This window comes from Micropterus salmoides, unplaced genomic scaffold (genome assembly GCF_014851395.1).
Source record: "Micropterus salmoides isolate LMB-PRFRI ecotype aquatic unplaced genomic scaffold, ASM1485139v1 Ms_hic_scaffold_20, whole genome shotgun sequence".
In the NCBI taxonomy this organism is placed as follows: Eukaryota; Metazoa; Chordata; class Actinopteri; order Centrarchiformes; family Centrarchidae; genus Micropterus; species Micropterus salmoides.
In genome coordinates, this window is record NW_024041151.1 from 11,464,314 (window position 1) to 11,482,893 (window position 18,580).

At 41.8% G+C, this 18,580-nt stretch overlaps 2 protein-coding genes across 2 annotated transcripts in view; both read left to right on the top strand.

Moving 5' to 3' along the window:
• On the top strand, positions 1 to 9,604 carry LOC119915150 (flocculation protein FLO11-like). Its single transcript, XM_038734750.1, has 2 exons — positions 1 to 604; positions 7,212 to 9,604. Exon 2 carries the CDS (start codon positions 8,066 to 8,068, stop codon positions 9,578 to 9,580), a length of 1,515 nt encoding a protein of 504 aa, XP_038590678.1. The 5' UTR covers positions 1 to 604; positions 7,212 to 8,065; the 3' UTR covers positions 9,581 to 9,604.
• The window catches only part of LOC119915151 (protein INSYN2B), a 22,991-nt gene continuing 13,940 nt past the window's right edge, over positions 9,530 to 18,580 (top strand). Inside the window, exons 1-2 of the mRNA XM_038734751.1 lie at positions 9,530 to 11,024; positions 13,624 to 13,698. Coding sequence (XP_038590679.1) covers positions 10,390 to 11,024; positions 13,624 to 13,698 — 710 coding nt within the window. The 5' untranslated portion in view covers positions 9,530 to 10,389. The remainder of the gene's footprint in view (positions 11,025 to 13,623; positions 13,699 to 18,580) is intronic.

An 18,580-nucleotide genomic window follows, 5' to 3' on the forward strand; every position in this document is an offset into this window, starting at 1 on the left:
CCACACTCCTACCCCCCTCTCCCTTTGCTTACAAGGATACAGGGGGCTTGCATGGCGACACGGAGAGGGGGTCATCGTGGAGAGACGCAGAGAGAAAAGGGGAGAGAGGAAAAAGGAACAAGACAGGGATAACTAAGAGGAGCATCTGAGAGGATAACTGCCTGTTTGCTCACTCTTGTCTTCATGCTCCCCCTCCTGTCCATTCACTTCCACTCACAGCACAAACGCTCAGACAGCTAGGTAGGCACAGCGGAGCACAGAGCTCTGAGGGATGGATAAAAAGGTTCCCACGTGAAAGACATGAATCCACGGAAGAAGAGGAGGGTGAGATAGAAGAAGACACAACCAGAGAGGAAAGGAGAGAGGTGAGGAGGAGAGGAAAGGGAGACAAGAGAGGAGCAGATGGACTCTACATTAGGGGAAAGCAAACAGTGTGAAGCTCACCGAGCAGCAGTGACAGAGAGGTGGGAATAAAAAGCAAACATGAACGCCAGAGGGATGGAAGAATGGGCTGAAGAGACGTGAAGGAATAGCAGAGAAGAGGAGCGAGCGTTTGTGGGAGAAAGAGACAACACAGAGGGAAGCAGGAAGAGAGAGATATGTGGTATGTGTGACTCAGTTCTGTGTCCTGATGGAAGATAGTACAGCAATCTCCCCATCAGTCTTCTCCCAGCATCACCATAGAGATAACGAAGTGAGAAAGATCAGAGCTGAGGCAAGATTTAAAAGCATGAGAGAAGTATCTGTTTATGTTTTGTGCAGTGGATATTATCAATAAGTATCTTTTACTTGATGTTTTGTTTAGTCTCTTTTTACATTCTGCTGAATCTTGCAATGAAAAGAAAGCCAGTGTGTATCCCTGTGCACACAAATGCATGCATGTATTTTGTCTGTGTTTGTGTTGTGCTAGTGTTTGGCAAGTGTGTGTGTGCGTGTGTGTGTGTGTGTGCACATATTTATTCTGACAATGGAGGTGTGTTCATCTGCTCATAGTGTGCCTGTGTGTGTGAAATCTAGTAAAATGGGATTGTATGTGTGTGTTTGGATACTGGGATTTGCTTTACTGCAGGTGTGGGAGTTATTTTCCAAGATTGTGCAGCTTTATGAGAAGCTTTAAAGAGTGAGGAGCTTAGATTGGTCTGTCAGTGATGTAGCTTTGCAGATTCCAGCAGCGTGCTTTCAATGCATATTTGTCATCAACAGGGTGTGTGTGTGTGTGTGTGTGGGGTGGGGGGGTGGGGGGGGGTTGCAGAAAGTTGAGGAGGAAGAGGCACTGAGTGAGGGAATTCGTATGGATCTGTGTTTCTGTGTGTGTGAATAAGTAAGGTCCAGTGCATCCTGTTCTGGTTACGTGAGCATTTAATTTTTAAGTAAAGTCTGAAATTGTTTATGCATTTTGATAACACTAATGCACTTTAACGTTATGATAACCTACATACCAGTAATAGCTTAATGTTGGTTGCAAATCTTTCATGTTTCTCAATTCACTTATCGTTTAGTAATCTTGTCATTGACATGCATGATACAAACGTAATTGAACGTGCACTCTGTCATGCACACCATCAAATACCAGTGCATGTAATCACAGGTGCACATTTGTACACACACATTTGCTGTGTGAAGAAATGCTGTGCTGTTAATCCTGCCTGTCGCCGCACAACTCTTTTCTCCTGTTCTCCTACTCCCTCTTCTCCACACTACAGTATATTTTCCTTTTATCTTATCTCATCAACGTGTCTTTTAAGGGGTCAGCTATCTCCATCTCCCAGCTTCCTCTTTTCTATCTAACATTTAATCCTTTTCTCACATTGCGTATAAAACTGTCATCTGTCTCCTCCTTAATTTTCTCACTTTAGCCAACAGAAGTTAATGTACTCATATCTTATACTTTTACTGTCTTTTTCTTTCTCCACACTCTGAGAATCTGTCTGTCTGCTGGCCAGGTGTTTTCATTGGGCTGGCTTGGCTTTATAGGTAACAAACTATGATGTACTCTTGGGACATTAGTTTGGACAGGGACATTGCAGTACGACAGCCCAGCAGAGAGTAACCCCCAGGGAGCGGACTGCACTATACGTATGTACCTAGCATGCTGCTGTGCATTGGACCTGTCAGTCAAGCCACCTGTCCTGTTTTGCTGTTGATATTTCACACAGAGACCTTTGGAACATTTAACCTCTCTGAATTCTGTGGAAGAGTGGAGAAGAGGCGCACAAAAGCTGGAGCACAAAATAATTACCAGCCAGAGAAACAAGACAAGGCTGCAGAATGCGTGCAAGAAAGAAAACAATGTTTACTCTGGCTTTCTTTCACAGATACTCCAACATTCTCAAATTTGCTCACAGTTGGCTAAGTATGCTTATCACAATCCATTGGCCTACATATAGGGATTTCATATTAGGCAGAGGATTTTGGTCAGAAGAGGACAGATGGAACAAATCATTTCTGGCACTCCACCCCTAAAAGTTAGAAGTAATCCAGCCATCCTTCAAGGAAACTGAAACACGTAGGGTGGCCGCACTGTCCTCTTTAGTAATGAGCTGGCCAGTGACAGGACATTTGTGTCTTCGTGTTTGTGTGACAGTGAAAGTGATGTTTAACCTTGAAATATTGGCATGCTGTGCTGTTAAATTAATAAGAGCATTTAGCGAGCTGTGAATTCTAGAAGTCTGTCTCGCTATGGAACAGTCCTAAATTTCATCTTGTGTCGGGCTCAGACCTGGCACGTCGCACATATTTGTTTTTGATTGTTGATCTTTGTTGTTGTATATTTTTATGTTGTCAGTATATATATTTATATGTACACAATATTCTCTTCCGTTACGTTACTTCTGCACGGCACAGACCCAGAATAATGCACATGTATATATATCTGCAACGTTGTTCTTCAATTCCATATTTCTATATTTCCACATTAATTTATGTTGACTGTATGTTTGTCTAAGTGTAGTACCTTATCACCACAGCAAATTCCTTGTATGTGTAAAACACTACTTGGCAATAAAGCTCCTTCTGATTCTGATTCTGAGATACCGAGCATCATAGTTTTCACATTGCAAATGTAAAAGTTAAATATCATCGGACGTTTTATTTTTTGTATTAATTCTGAAGATATTTTTAGATGTCTGACTGAAAATCAGAGGTTCTAGTAATTCACGAAGAGACAGGATAAATGGTGTATGAGGTGAAAAGGAAATTGGAGGACCATCAGGCAAGAAACCCCTTAGATAAAAACAGACACACTAAACTAACTAGTAATCTCTTAAACCTGCAATAACTGCTCTTTATTGTCACTTAGGGCTAGTGAAAACAAGCTGTAAACACAACACTGACATATCACACTGTGAAGCACATAGTGGGCTTTTTTCTTCCAGCAGTTACAGAGCAACATTATCTTTCATTTGGAGTTTCTGGCCACCTGATGAATGAAAGCCCAATATTCACTCTCTTATCTCTGTTTTGGTCTCTACCAACTACTGAGGGTTATATCTGGCTCTTTAGCTGTTTATTGGTTCACCGTGTTCACAAGCTATTCACTAACTGTGTCAGTCTTTTCTATTGATGGTGACAACAGCTGCAAAACTAAAATCCCACTGCGCATGAAAGAGAGAAGCTAGCGGCTACTGTAGCTCACTAAAAGCCAGTGGTGACTACTAGATTGTTTTTTCTCATAGAAAATGAAATGTTATTATTTCTGTGTACAGTCTTTTGTAACAAGGTTGGCATCTTGAGGCCAAGTGCACCTTATGAAACTTCCAGTCTTTCTGTTTGTATATGCTGATCATTTAATACTTCCATGGAGCGAGTGCCTGGTGAAATATGACTTGCTGTGATGGCTGACTGTAACTGGCCAAATTGGATGCCAGTACACAGTCATAAACAAACAAACCAGCACTTACATCTTGCTGCTATTACACAAGTGTCTGACAGGAATACAATGGCTGATTTCACTGTGTTGCCTCAGATATATAATGAATTAAGAACATTACATTTGGTTTGTGTAATTTTATTTGCTGTTAAGTATGATCAGGCTTAAGATTTCAATAGTCAGAGGCAGCTAACTCAGTAACACTGTTTCCAGCTCTGCTCTTTAAGTGCTTTACTTTTTCTTTTTTCTTCCTCTTCCTTCCCTCTTTCCTTTACTTATTTCTATTAACAATTTGCTAAAGCCTGGTTGTGGTTGATTTCTGCTTCAGCATTGCTTATGTATGCATGAGGATCTGTGTACATACAAGTCTTTGTTCCCATAAAGTCCTTTATGGGCTTACATCTACATTTTTATAATATGCTTGCAGGTTTTATTGTATCAAATAAAAGGAAACAACCCCCTGTTTGAGACATTGCCGTGCTGCACTGTGCTGCACGCAATGCTTATCTAACAAAATATTCATCTACATGCAACTCTAAAGGAGTTGTTCCCTGAATTTGAGATCTCTTTGGACAAGAATGCAAACACCAGAAAGGCTCCTGCACTTCTGCATCTGTTCTGTAAGCTGACTGTGTTGTAAATTCCTCTGACAGAGTACAGGTATAACTCTTATCTTTCCTTTTGCTCACAGGACCAATAACTGATCATAGCTTTTCTTAGTTCCTCTCCAGTTCCCCCTTAAATGCCCTGACACGCTGATGCTCCTGATTTACCACTTCACTGAACCCTAACCATGACATTTCCTCTGCTGCCAGGGGTTGTTCCCTCCTGCTTGGCTCCCTGTCCCCCTACCTCTGCCTGTCTGTCTCCCTCCGCCTCTTCTCCCTCCTACTTATTCAGATTCCTACTCCTCTCAGTTTGCTATGTGTCTCATAACATCTCTAAATATAACCAAGCATGTCTACCTCCTCACCTTCCTCTTCCTCTCTCTGACTCCTCTTCATCTCAGTCCTGTCTGACAAATTTAAGCGTGCCTAGACAATCCGATCTGACATGCCTTTACATAACAATTCAATCCACAGCACCTTCCACCTCCTCAGCACGGTGAGACCCAAAGGTGTGTTATTGGCACAGATGCAATTCTCATCATCCCTGAAAGACTCAGAATATTATTAGATCTGTGCAACCGTAGTCTTGGCTTCGTGTATTTTTAATGCATCAGATATGTTTCTCAGTGTCAGCACAGCTTAGCACAGGGAGATCAGATGTGACCTTAGCATTATCATCACGCGCACACACACACACACACACACACACACACACACAGCCATAAAGCCACATGCACAGGAAAGAGGATGGAAGCCTATATTCACAGTAAAGTAGGTAGGCAGCTAGCAAGAAGGATGTAAATCTCAAATAATAACCGCAAAGAGTTACGGCCCTTGCTGGCATTATGCCGTTGCACACCTTCCTCCTCCTGCCTGGTGATTTATCACTTGTCTGCCAATAAAGCTCAACATGAAAATGCCACATGTGGGAAAGAGCTGGCCTCAGCCACAGCAATGAGCCCATACAGCATTAAGAGGGTCTGGATTCATTAAACTGTCAGCGTAAATTTTGATCTGAGGGTAGTTTGCAGACAGAAAGGGAGGGGGACAACAACCGGCAGCAGGAGAGATTGCGCTGGTGCAAGTGTTGGTGGAGGAAGCAAGGCAGATATGAGTGACAGGGGGGGAAAGAAAAAATGAGAGGGGCCAGATGGAAGAAAGATAGAAAGAAGGTAGGATCAGGATGACGCCCCATACAATGAGTAAATGTAAAGGCGGCGTCAGGCATCTCTGTCAGGGTGAATGTTGTAGTAGAGCGCATTTTCCAGAGATGGGAAAGAACACTAACGACCGGAGTGAAATCGGATATTAATGAAAAAATAGTGGAAGTAGAGTGGAAACATGATTTTATCCAGGGAGATTTCAGATAGAAAATCATCAAGGTCAAATGGACAGTTTAGATCAAAGCAGGGTAGTAGTATGCTACATTGTGAATCAGCTCATCTGTGTACACTGCATTAATGAGAAAGTAACATGAGAAGGAATCCCATGGTTTGTTTCTAAAGCCATTAATATATCATACTGTGTATGGTTGATATTTCCCCTGAAGTCTCACGTCTGCTTTGACTTTAATCATAATTTATCCTAATAACCATGTTTTTAAAGGGGTTGACGGTGGGGGGCGGGGTTGTGACAAAGATCCTCCTCTTCAGAGCTGGAGGAAGAATGGGAGGAAAACAGTGGACGTAAATAAAAGTGGCAGTCCCTCGGGTATCTCTCTCCCTAAATAACCTGGGAGCTGTGAAGAAGTCACTAATTACCCCTCCCACAGAAGAGAGGGGAACAGAGTAACGGCCAGTCACACTTGCACACAAAATTAGCCCAGGCCTGTCAGTGTCAGAGGCAATCACAAGGAGATAACAAGGCGTAGATCCTTAGATCGTGTAAGACAAACGACAGCATCACGCCTGACTGCCAGTGGCACAGACTGGAAATGGAAGTGATATATATATATATGTATCAAGGCCATAGATCATCAAAAACAGGCCACAGAATCAGAGTGACGAGAACGTACTACTAAATACAGTGAGGCAGACAGACTGTCACACAGTGACCAGATGAATCAGAAAGGATGTCACCATGGCAGACCATCAAGCACTGATAACAGGGCCACAGACTGTTAAACATGAAGGAAAAGAAAAATCTGTAAGACACATGCATATGAGGAATACGATAACAGTCACACTGTGCGCCCATAAGCAGGAATAATACTACTGAATACTACCACAATACTGCCGCTGCGGCTACCACCACTACCACAATAGAGCTGCTTTTAACAATAATGTTAGTATGCCTAATAGCTACATGCAATCATACAAAAGACAGTCATTAAATATTAAAACGAGAACCACAGAGAGAAGACTATTACATACACATAAACCATAAGTATCCCCTTCAGATAATGTGAATAGGCCTTAATTACAATCTCTTTTCACTTGTTTTAGGCACAGACTGTATGGTGGATATTCTTCTATTGCTGGTGATATACCTAGTGTTTCTCCTATACCCTGTTTTTCTTTCGTAGCCTATATCCTTTGATTACTTTTTCTGAATTGATGTCTTCTCTATCCATTCTGTGGTGACCCTAGCTCTCATGCATTTTTAAAATAGCTGCCTATCTTATATCTACCTCATTATCCTGAGGAACAAGTACATTGTGTTTCAATGGAAATGCAATAATATGGAAACAATTACAATCTCTTTTCTTTCTCTCTTTGTCATTCTGCTCTCTTTAGGAGCTCACGCTGTCTTCAGCCATGAGAGAATGAGTCACTGAGAGAAGAGCTGAGAAAAGAAAGAGAGAGTGATAAAAGCAAAAGGAAGGGAGCAAGGACAAAAACAGCGGAAACAGATTGGCCATTATGGGGAAGTATGCCGGTCTATCCCATACGTTGGTCATCCAATCTCCTGAGGGCCCAGGACAAAAAGCAGGTGGAGAAGGAGGGCCTGCCAAGTAGACAAGCCAGTGTGATGGACACAGAAAGCATGGGCAGGCTGCATTCCCTTCCTCCCTGCTTGTTTACCGGTAACCTCTCTGGCCTCATCAAGAGTTCATCTCCCTGGAAAGTTAAAGAGAAATGCGAATAAGTGAGCAAAATTGAGCAATGAGCAAAGTGCACAACCATAGAAGACATGGAACAGTATGGAAACTTATCACATACTCATTTTAAAGAATACCTGATGCTGCATATATTTATTTTTGTACAAAGGTAAGAGTTGAGACCCATAAGGATTTTTGGGTTACCAATTATCAGTGATCGATACTTAATTTTACTTGCTGTGCTTAATATTACTACACCTTGACCTGTGAATATGGTAATCCATCCTTTCTAGAGGACAGTTTTAGCTGTAAATGAAGAACTTGGTGTGTAGATTTGAGATAACCTGAGCAGCTGCACATAATCTTATTGTGTTCTGTGATAAAACTGGAACTCAGTCAATCAATTGTACAGCTCTCCCACTGTTATATTGAATATATAGTAAAGGGGAGATCACTTTCCTTGTTGACGCACTAACACAACTAGGCCTTGACAACATCAAACTGCCTGCAGAGCCTGTGGATGTTGGGGGAGCAAAAGAGACAAGAGAAATGGTGAGCAAAGAGCCCAACCACTTACTCACAAGCCGAACCAACGGCAAGAGCACCTTGGCGGACAAGTTGCCTGGGACAATGACTGTGCGCTCTGTGCTGCTCAATCGAGACTCCCCAGATATTGAGAGCCGCCTCAAGCGGCGCCGTAACCGCACACACCAGGTCCGCTTTAAAGACTTGGAGGATGGCAGCAGCAGCAGTGGCAACAGTGGAACAGGAGAAAACAATAGCCATCAGAGGCCTGCCACAGATTGTGGCAGCCCACATCCTCTTCGCAAACACAACAGCAGGTCCCCCCAGCCATGGACTGAAAAGGATGGGGCACGGACTGAGGGTCTACCTGGCCAAACTTCTGTGGTGGGGGCTGTGCGTGGGGACATGGCAAGTACTATAGAGGTGGTGGCCGCTTTCTTAGCCAGGGCCCCTCCTCATCCATTGACGCCGGGTCCTACACGTAGATGCTGGGCACCACCACAGACTAACTCCCTAACCTTGCCAATGACACGCAAGCCCAGTACGAGCACCAGCACAGCCATCCAGACCTCCCCATGCCTGAAAAAGCCCCAGTCCCTCTCTTCCACACACACACGTAGCCACAGCCTGGGGGACTCAGTGGGCATGGATGGGGATGACGAACACGACTCTCAAGATGAGTACCTTACGCACAACCATGTGTTGTTGCCGGGGTCCAAAGACCAGAATGGTCCTCCTGTACCTGGGGATCGAACTGTGGTAGAAAGGAGGTCTAAAGCCTCCAGGACAGACATTAAATCAGCAGTTAGTGTGGTAAAAAACTCAAGGCACAGCTGTCCTCCTTCAGTCCTTCTTACCACTGAGCCATGTCACTGTTCCTCTGTATCCTGTCGAGATGGCCCCAAGCGTCAAGGAAGCAGTACTCCCTCAGTGGTCAGGAGGAGAAAACGGCTGAATAGGACAACAAGTGATCCTGGAAAGGAAGTGCACTACTGCAATACTCTCACTCAGACTGAAAGCCCTAGGCCATCCCTGCAACAATCAAATGCCAGACTCTGTACTACCCAAGTTCAAACTGAGAGCCCTTCCACACCTCTAAATTCAAAATATTGCACGGCCCAAAGTCAAACTGAGAGTCAACATCAGCCTCCACCTTTGAGTGACAAACAATGCACAACTCAAATTCAAATCATGAACTCTCGTCCAACCCTACCTCCAAATGCTGAGCAGTGCACCACTCAAATACAAACAGACTCGCCCTGTCACTCTCCTCCAAATCATCAACTTTGCACTACCCAGACACAAAATTGCAGCCCCTGTGCTTCCCCACCTCTGACAGAATCATCAATGCAAATTCAATCTGAGAGTCCTGTATCCCCAACTACAACTCAAGACCCTCCCACCACCCAAATAACTACTGTGCCTTACTGTTCCTCTCCCCCACCTACAAGTGCACCAACACAGACCCCTGAACACTGCGCTAAGCCACCTTGCTCCTCTCCAGCAGAGCCGGCTTGCACCGCTCACCTCCACCCATAGCACTGTCCATTCCTTGCTGCACTTCTGCACCTACTATCGTCCAACACCCTATCCCCTATTATACTGTTGTGTCGCCACCAACAACCCCCAGCACAGCTGTTGTCTGCTCCAGTCCTCTCTCAACTGTCCACACCCAAAACTGCACCTCCCCAATCTCAAACATAGTATCATCAGCTCCCCTGACCTGTTCCACCCCGACCCCAACTATAACTCCCACTGTAACTCTCTCTGACCCCACCAGTTATCCAACCACTGCCCCTAATGTAACACATCAACCCCCAACCAATACATCAATCGCGACACCTCCTACAAATCCAACACCCTGTACATTTGTAACTCAAACTGCCTTGTCTTGCACCTCCATATCGTATTACTCTACTACACATCCGATTGGTCCCAATGCCCCTCACCCAAATTCTGCTTCACCTTCTTATGCCACTCTCATACAAACTGTATCTCATTGCAACATCCCATGTCAAGCTCGGCAAAATACCTCTTCTGCCAACACAGGCACAACCCCCTACTCCTCCCCAGTCCCCAAACTAAAATCATGCACTTCTCCGCCTCCACTTGTGAAAACATATGTGTCCACTCTTCCAAATGCACAACTATGTGCAACACCAACTAAAGCTGTTCCTCTGTACTCTTCCACATTTCGTGCTGCGCCACCATACACCCCTCCCTCTCAGGCCCCTTACAATGCTCAGGATAAGAGGGGCATTCGACTTCCACCTCCTCCCCCACCACCTCCACCTTACACACCACGCAAAAATGGAAGTGATCCACCAGGTCCTGCAAGCCGAACACCCATGCTCAGGGCAGACAGTAAAAGCAGCAAGAAAGATAAAGACAGGGACAATGAGAAAAAGGAAGATATAAGATGTACAGACTCGCCCAACCTCTGTAAGAGAGCCAGCTCTCTGAAGCACAGAGCTCATACTCCGCCAGTTGCTGGGATGAATCAAGAGAAGCAGTCCTCCTCCTCCTCTCCTGCCAAGGCCTGTTTTAAGTCCAGCTGTCTCAGCTCAGCCCAGGCTCAGCTTGGGGCACTGCACAAAATGCTCTGCTCAGGCGCCAACGCTAGGCCCAACACCCCTAACAGCCAAAACCCTTTCCCTCCAAACCAGCAGGGTTGCTCTGGAGCCAGGGGCTGCACTGCTTCTGGGGAGCGGCCTACTGCTGGGCCCCTGACTGCCACCCAGGCTGACACACTAAGACAGGTCCAGGAAATTCTGGGAGGGTTGGTGTCTGGGGCCAGGTGTAAACTGGATCCATCCAGGGTAACAGAAAAGCTCCTGAGCCCCAACGGACCCCTGCACGATATTCGTAGCCTGCAGAACCAGCTCCACAGCCTGGAGGGAGTTCTGGAGACCAGCCAGAACACCATTAAGGTCCTGTTGGATGTCATTCAAGACCTTGAGAAGAAGGAAGCCGAGAGAGACGGGTGAGGCAATTTTTGATTATGGGCGTCAGTTTACATTGTAATATTGAAAACGTAATGCCTGCATACTCACTCCAACAACACAAACCTATTTTAATCTAAATGTTTTGAGCTCAATCAGACCTTTGTCAGGTCATAATACATACTGCATTACATAATAGTAAGCTTACCTTATTACTGTAACATTATCAACATCCAACTGCTGACATAAGTTGCTCTGATGATTTTTCACACTTGCATTTAATTTGTCCTTGGCTGATCTAAGTCCACATTTAATGTGATTTCACCCTTCAAAGTGCTGCGGTAGTCTAATAAGTATTTTCAAGACATGGATCTGTTGCTCAAACTGGACTTCATGGATCGTGTTTCATGTCTCACCGTTACCTGAATCAACAGGCCCCCACCAACTCAGCCTTTTGCATTGTTTAAAATTGGATTATTTTGAAAGTACATTGTGTCTCACACAATTCACAAATGTGTTTTTGGAGATAGTATTTGTTATATAAATCCCCAAAATATTTGCGAATCCTTCTGTGTGCATTCATTAATACTGAGTCCATACTGATAAGCCTTCCATCTCCTGGATCTACTCAAACCAGTCTCACCAGTACCTGAAACAACACACCCACACCAATGCAGCCCCTTATGATCTTATCCTTTTGTTTGGTGCTAATCTTGAGTCGGGGATAACCCTGCTATCGAGTGGGGTTTAGTATGAGGATTCAGGCTTGCATTTGTTAGCCTAAGTGTTTAACTTCAACCCCAGGTGTATAATTTAAGAATTTCACATCGCAGGGTAGATGACCTAGGATCACAGTATTATTCTTTGCACCACATGTCCAAGGTGGTGTTCAAAGGTAGCGTTAACAGTAGTGCGAAATGTTGCATAGCCCAAGGTTAAATCAAGGGTTTTGAAAGGGGTTTGTCTGGGTTTAAATGCAGTGTGAAAGCCCTGGGCCAAAAGAGGACCTATCCACCATTTGAAGTTGTAAATGTGAAATGACTGGAAGCCCCAGGATAATGGAGCTGTAAACCCAGGGCTAACAGGGGTTCTCAGCCAAGGGCCAAGTGTAGTGTGAAACGCCATCTGGTAATCTGTAGCCAACTTTAATATTCAGTCTTCTGTTTACACTTATTGAATATATAAAAATGTTTTGATAGATAGATACATAAATAGTTAGGAATAAGATAAGGGAGAGAAGACCAAACAATGGCACCACATAAATTACAAGTGCCTGGTATTTTGGAGACCTGGAAAGTAAATGTCAGCATGTAGCCTAAGTGCCTGCTATTTTATTCCCAGACAGTTAATTTCTCAAGTGAGGATCTGGTTCTATCCATGCAAAAACAAATAAGGGACAGACATGATGTGATCATAGCTTTGCACTAAAAGAGAGTCTCCTCTCTCCTGGAATGGAGTAGACAAGTGGGTTGTTGTAGGCAGATTATTCTTCAAAAAGGGAATATCCACAACCCAGCGGTAACAACCTCACTGCATCATGTGCTGTGAATATTACAGATAGATAGTTGTTGTGCCTAAGCTTTGCTGTGATGCAGCTCATCTATTTATAGCCAATCCCGGCATTGTCAGCATTGTAAATACTTTGGCAACAAAGCTGTGTGGACAGAAAACTATGTAAATTTGGTGAGAATGAGAAGGCCAAAGAGACAGAAGTGGTTAAAACAGCAGGGTGAGAAAAGACAGAGAAAAAGAAATACCAGACTGAATGCAAGACAGAAGGCAGCAGAGCATCTGTTGTTATTTTTATGAAGTCTCATGTCAGTCATGCAACTCTCAATCTCAACTCAACTCTGAAGAAAGAGTTTATGTCATGTCAGACCACAGGGAGCGGTTGTGGAGCTTGTTTTTTACCCATTTCACAGCAGCCCATTCCTCATGCATGTATGCAGCAGACAGGATTGATAGAAATCTGCATTTGGCTGTCATCATGTTGGTGGTTTCAGATGCGCCATGCCTCTTAGTGTAAACCCTTTACTATTATCATCAAGTCTTTAATTAATCTGCTTCCTACATTGTAAGCTTCTTAGTAATTTCTCCTGCCTTATCACACCAAAATAGTAAATGATGTGGGGATGAGAGAACTCTTGAAACGATAGACGTGGATGGATGTGTGTCTATGAATCCATGGAAAGGCTTGACTGATATCTGAGCAGCGTAATCCAAATCACACTGTTAACACTAATGCCAGCACTATACTTTGCAGACATTTGAACATGTGACTGCACGGCCCTCTGTCTCATAAACTGACTTGCGTGTTCTAGTATAAGAATTCAGTGATGGGGCTAAGTCTAATGCACGCAGACTTGACTTTTACCTCATAAGCATTATTTTATGCCTGGAGTGATATAGTGACTCATAGTTTACGTAACAGCCTGAGCCTGTTGGAAGGGGTATCGTTCATTAAATAATTATCAGGGGTGATTTCAGAGAGGAGATTGGTGTATTTGCCGGGGTGTGTGTGCCAGATATCCGGTTCAACAAGGGAAACGATAACCTGAATTTGTCTTTGTGGGCTCACACAAACGCACACACAACATCACTCTTTTACCCCTGATATGTCATCTCTGTGCTTCTCAACAGAAGACATTCCTACAGGACCGGACAGGACATTGAGAACTGTGGGACCTGCAGGGACTGTGCCTGCATCATCTACAGGTATGTGGATGGATGTGTCCTCCTGTGAGAGTGAATTTCTACATATTTATCGCTTCTTTTACATGCGAGCACTGCGAGCACAGTGCGTATCTCGGTGCACAGTTATGTGCATCACGCTGTCATTTCCAATCACATCAGTTTTGTGACTTCAGTTTCATGGCATGGTAGGATTGTCATTCTGCTCTGTGTGACAGCACAGCCAGATGCAGCACTTTGAGTATGGCCACTCATTGCGCAAATACCACTTCAGGTTTGATCACTGAACACAGTTATAAGAGATTTATTAAGACTTATCACACACGTACTCTCATGCCCTAGCTCTCAGATTTAATGAGGTGAACAACAACACAGACTTAAGTTGTGCACCCGTGTGCCCACTTGGTTTCATCCCTTCTCCTCTACGCTTTTCATTTTCTACTCTCCTTATCTCTCTTTTACACACACAGATGCACATGGTATCAAATTCACAAACACACACACACGCACACACATGCATAGTTACTGCATAATCATTCCACTCCGAGATTTGAATTGAAATCAATCAATTACCAAACGGGATTTCACACTTTACAGGAGGGTGAAGAAAGGCAAACAGAAAAGTGTGGATTGCTATGAAATTAAAATCCCTGTTTCTTAGTTGTAAATGTCAAAATTGCAAAAGAAAATAAGGGTTATTAGTAGAAGAAGCAAATCTTGCAAAGGAGAATAAATAGTGGCGAGAGAGGAGGGATGACATTCAGAGAATTTATATACACATGTATTATCTGATTATCACTGGATTAACCCTAACACATGAAATATTTATCCAATTTTTTAAAACATTTTTCTTTTCGATTTTCTTTTCTTTTTTCCTTCTCTTTTTTTTATTTTTATTTTTTTTACTTATATAAGATAGTATGTCCGTTTATATACTATATTCATATTACATTTATATAATGCAAAATTTCTATACGGTAACATTTTTATGTATTTAATCATCGTATTTAAATTTATCGTATTACAGCATACTTTATATTGTATTGTTACAAATATTACACCAATGCTCATAAGAAAACATTTATGTACACTAAATTTTTAGCATCTAATTTTGATTTATTGTTTATTCTACTTATTCTTTTATGGTATCTGCAAATAGTATAGAGCAAATTCCTGCTCTATACTATTAAAGATTGTACGATTCTCCTCTCCTCCACCTTTAGTTTTTCCAACCGGTTGAGGCAGATGGCTGCCCACCTTGGTCTAGGTTCTGCTCAAGGGTTCTGCCTGTTCTGTCACTGTTGGCAAGTGCTTGCTCGTTGTGGGAATTGTTGGATTTCTGTTAATAATGTTATAAAGTAATGTACAGTCTAGACCCGCTCTATATGTGAAGTGCCCTGAGATAACTTCTGCTCTGATTTGGGGCTATATCAATAAAATAAAATTTTGAAGACAATCTGGTTTCCCCAATTACCACTGAACATTTCTTATATGGATACAATTGTTAAACCAATCTTTAATTGGTTTGATTAAATAATTTAACGATGGTATGGCAGTTGAAACCATAAAAGCATTATGAACTGCAAAACAATGGTGATTTGGGGATTTTCAAAAGAATACCTATAAATAGGTACCTACTGATTTTCAACATTATAGTACAACAAAATAAAGGTAGATATTGGTAATTATAATTTTATTATTAATGATTATTATATTCAATCAAGCAAATGTTTACCTTAAAATTTTGGTAACAATACAAATCTTACCACAACTTTCTTAGCAAAATGAGGAGCTTGGTAAGGCAGTCATCTTGAATTTGGTAAATAAGGGCCCTGTACTTCCTGCATTACACTGAGAATCCACTAGAGGGCAGTTTACATGTGCCAGATTGAATGCAATATGTTTGTCAGGTAATTATTGATCTTGCTGATATGTGTATCAAATAGTATACAAATTGTGTTACGGGTTAAGGCAGTTCTCTGATTATTACTTTTATAACTTTCATTTAAACACCTTAGAGGCGTTACGTTAGTCAAATTATATCCTAAAACTGAGAAAGCATAACCCAATTAACAGGCTAGCTTTCACCATCAATCTTTCTAATTGTGGACTGGAGCAGTGAAATATTGTGTGTATACACTTTAGACTTTAGATTGCATTCAGTAATTTGATTGTGCATAGTCACCTACGCACTCCTTTATTATTTATTATTCTGTAGTGCTAATAAGGTGTTTCCTGTAGCTACAAAACCATCCTTGACATTAACCTGATTATCAAACAAATTATGCTATTCCTGAAGTTTAAATTATTGTAAAGCACATAAATGATTCAATCAAACCAGCATCCTAATATGGTTATTTATAGTGTGTATGCAAACCTCCTCAATCAAGAAACATGGAGAAGAAAAAGAAAGACAGTGGGGGAGGACAAGAAGAAAGACAGTTGAGGATAAGAGAGCAGAAAGCAAAAAGATCTGTGAGAAAAGATCTGAGTTTTAGAAATGGAACAAGATAGAAAGAGCACAGGGAGAAGAAGCCCATGAAGAAAATGATTCATTCAGAAACTCAATACAGCTTCATCTTGAAAGATTAGAATATTACAGTGAGGGTGGCAGCTCAAGAATTTCAGTATGAAGCAATGATAGTTCTTTATCTTGAAGAAAGGGAATAAGATATACAGACGAGGACTATAATGAGAGATTGTTGATTGGAGAGTGACGTGAGAGAGTAAGTTATCGTTCTGGTATGTTGTACTTATATTACACTCCTCAGTCGACATCCAAAGCCACTGTTTTTACGGTCAGATGGGGACTTATCACTCAATCAACCTGTCAAGTCGACATGCTTCTTTCATGTGCGACAAGAGGATTTCCCTGCTTTGAAAAGGGAGGAGATTTTCTTTTCTTTGAGGCTCAAGCTGAGCTGAGTCTAAAAAAGGGAATCTGGCCACGATAGAGAAAAAGGTGTTGGAGGAGAGAGAGAAGATAAAGTGAAGCCTGAAAAGGAGTGAGTGATGGAAAAGCCATAAAATCTGACAGGACAGATTCTATCAATTTAAATGCCTCTTGAAGAAGTCAGCCCTCAAAGAAAAGCCCAACTCAGCACCACACAGTATCAATCTAGCTGGAAAGCTCAGACAGGAACTTATTTGGAAAACTGAGAATAAGTTGCATGAAGGAATATTTGTCCTCGCCCAATAAACCACAAAAAAATTGATCTGCAGTAAAGCAAATGTCACAGAACTGTAAACAATCAAAATTGTTACACTAACAGTAGATCAAAAGAGTATGTGTTATGTGAAAGAGGTTCCTGAGTGTTGAACCCACAGATATTATTGCTTGACTCTGCAGTTCACCTCAGCGCTACAGAGCGTTTTGTTTAAATCTCACAGCTCTCATTTTCATTGTTTTCGGCCGCACCCGGCAGCTGTGTTGAGTGGGAATGTAAATAAATACATTACAACATAAATGGGATATGAACACATAATGCACTCTGAATAGATACTATAACTTTTGCAGTGGAATTTATATAGACACATATAGACACAGATTAGTTTTTAAATCATGCACTATGGTCAATGCAATTCTGAATAATTTCCCACTATTAAAACCTCCTGTTTGCACTATTAAGCAACAGTTACACAGCTTTTATTTAGACTCGGTTTAAACTTTTGTTTTTTTAGTTATGTTTCACTAATTGATTAATTCAGTTACATAGTTAGAATATTGTATTATTTCCTATATTTTGTTTGCAAAAATTTTACATAGATGTATGAGGGCTATGAATGGCAGCAGAAAACAATTTAAGGCCCAAAATGATAAACCAACTGTACACTACAAGCCCATTGGCATGTACAGTGGAATGTGTAGCAGATAAAGACTGTCAGGTGGCCAAAAACCCAAATCCAAATAAATCTTACTGTTCCTTGTGTCGATAGAGGTGTCAATAGGAAACTGTTTGCTAACAAGTTCCATATATATATATATATATATATATATATATATATATATATATATATATATTTATATAGTTCTTCATCAGGTGACGTTAATTTTGTGGGTTTTTTCTGCTTGTTGTGCTGCCAAGTGGCCAAAACATTTATTAATGTGGCTTTAAATTCCAGTGGAAATCATAGTTTTAGCAGAACTGCAAATATGTCAGGATAGAGTTTACAAATCATGTGTATTTAGTTTGAACGTGTGTGAGTATGGAATAAGCACGGTAGGTTATACAATGTATGATAGAATATTTTGAGATAGTTATTTGTTTTGTTCATTTAAAAACCTAAAGGAGACAATCAAAGGTTTTTGCTTTAAAATAGGTAAATGGCAGGAAATGACAAATAGTTCAGTAAAATATAGACAAATAAAAGTCAAACAAAAACAATAGCAATATGTTAAGTACAAACTATTATGATACACTGTGCGTTTAAGTGTGCCTTTGTGTGTTTGCACACAGAGCTTTGTTCTGCAGTCGCTCAGGATGTCTTTTGGGCCAAAGCTTATATAAAAATGCTAATGACACTTAAAGCATACAAATGATACTAGTGGCTACAGAGTGTAACATTTTGAACATTTTGTCCTCAACCAAGACAAAAGTAAGCCCTTCATTTGTTCTGGCTTTTAAGGGTCTCACATTACAGGAGGAATAATTTATGATGTATCTGATGTTATTTATCCAACACCAGTGGCACATTAACTGCATGTCAATATGTGAATCTGATTGTGTGGCCGAGTAGGACTGTTAATTAGTGAGTGGAGTTTTGATAATGGCGAACGGGCTGCATGAAACAAAGTAGGGAGGTTTAGGAAGGAATTGTTGTGCTTAATCCCTGTGGAGTGTGCGGAGACGGCAGGCTAATCAGATCTGTACTCTCCTGCTTTATCAGTACTGCTGCTCTGTCTAAT

Excerpts from the sequence above, each read along its gene's own strand:
- LOC119915150 (XM_038734750.1), top strand. The coding sequence starts at position 8,066 with ATGGTGAGCAAAGAGCCCAACCACTTACTCACAAGCCGAACCAACGGC.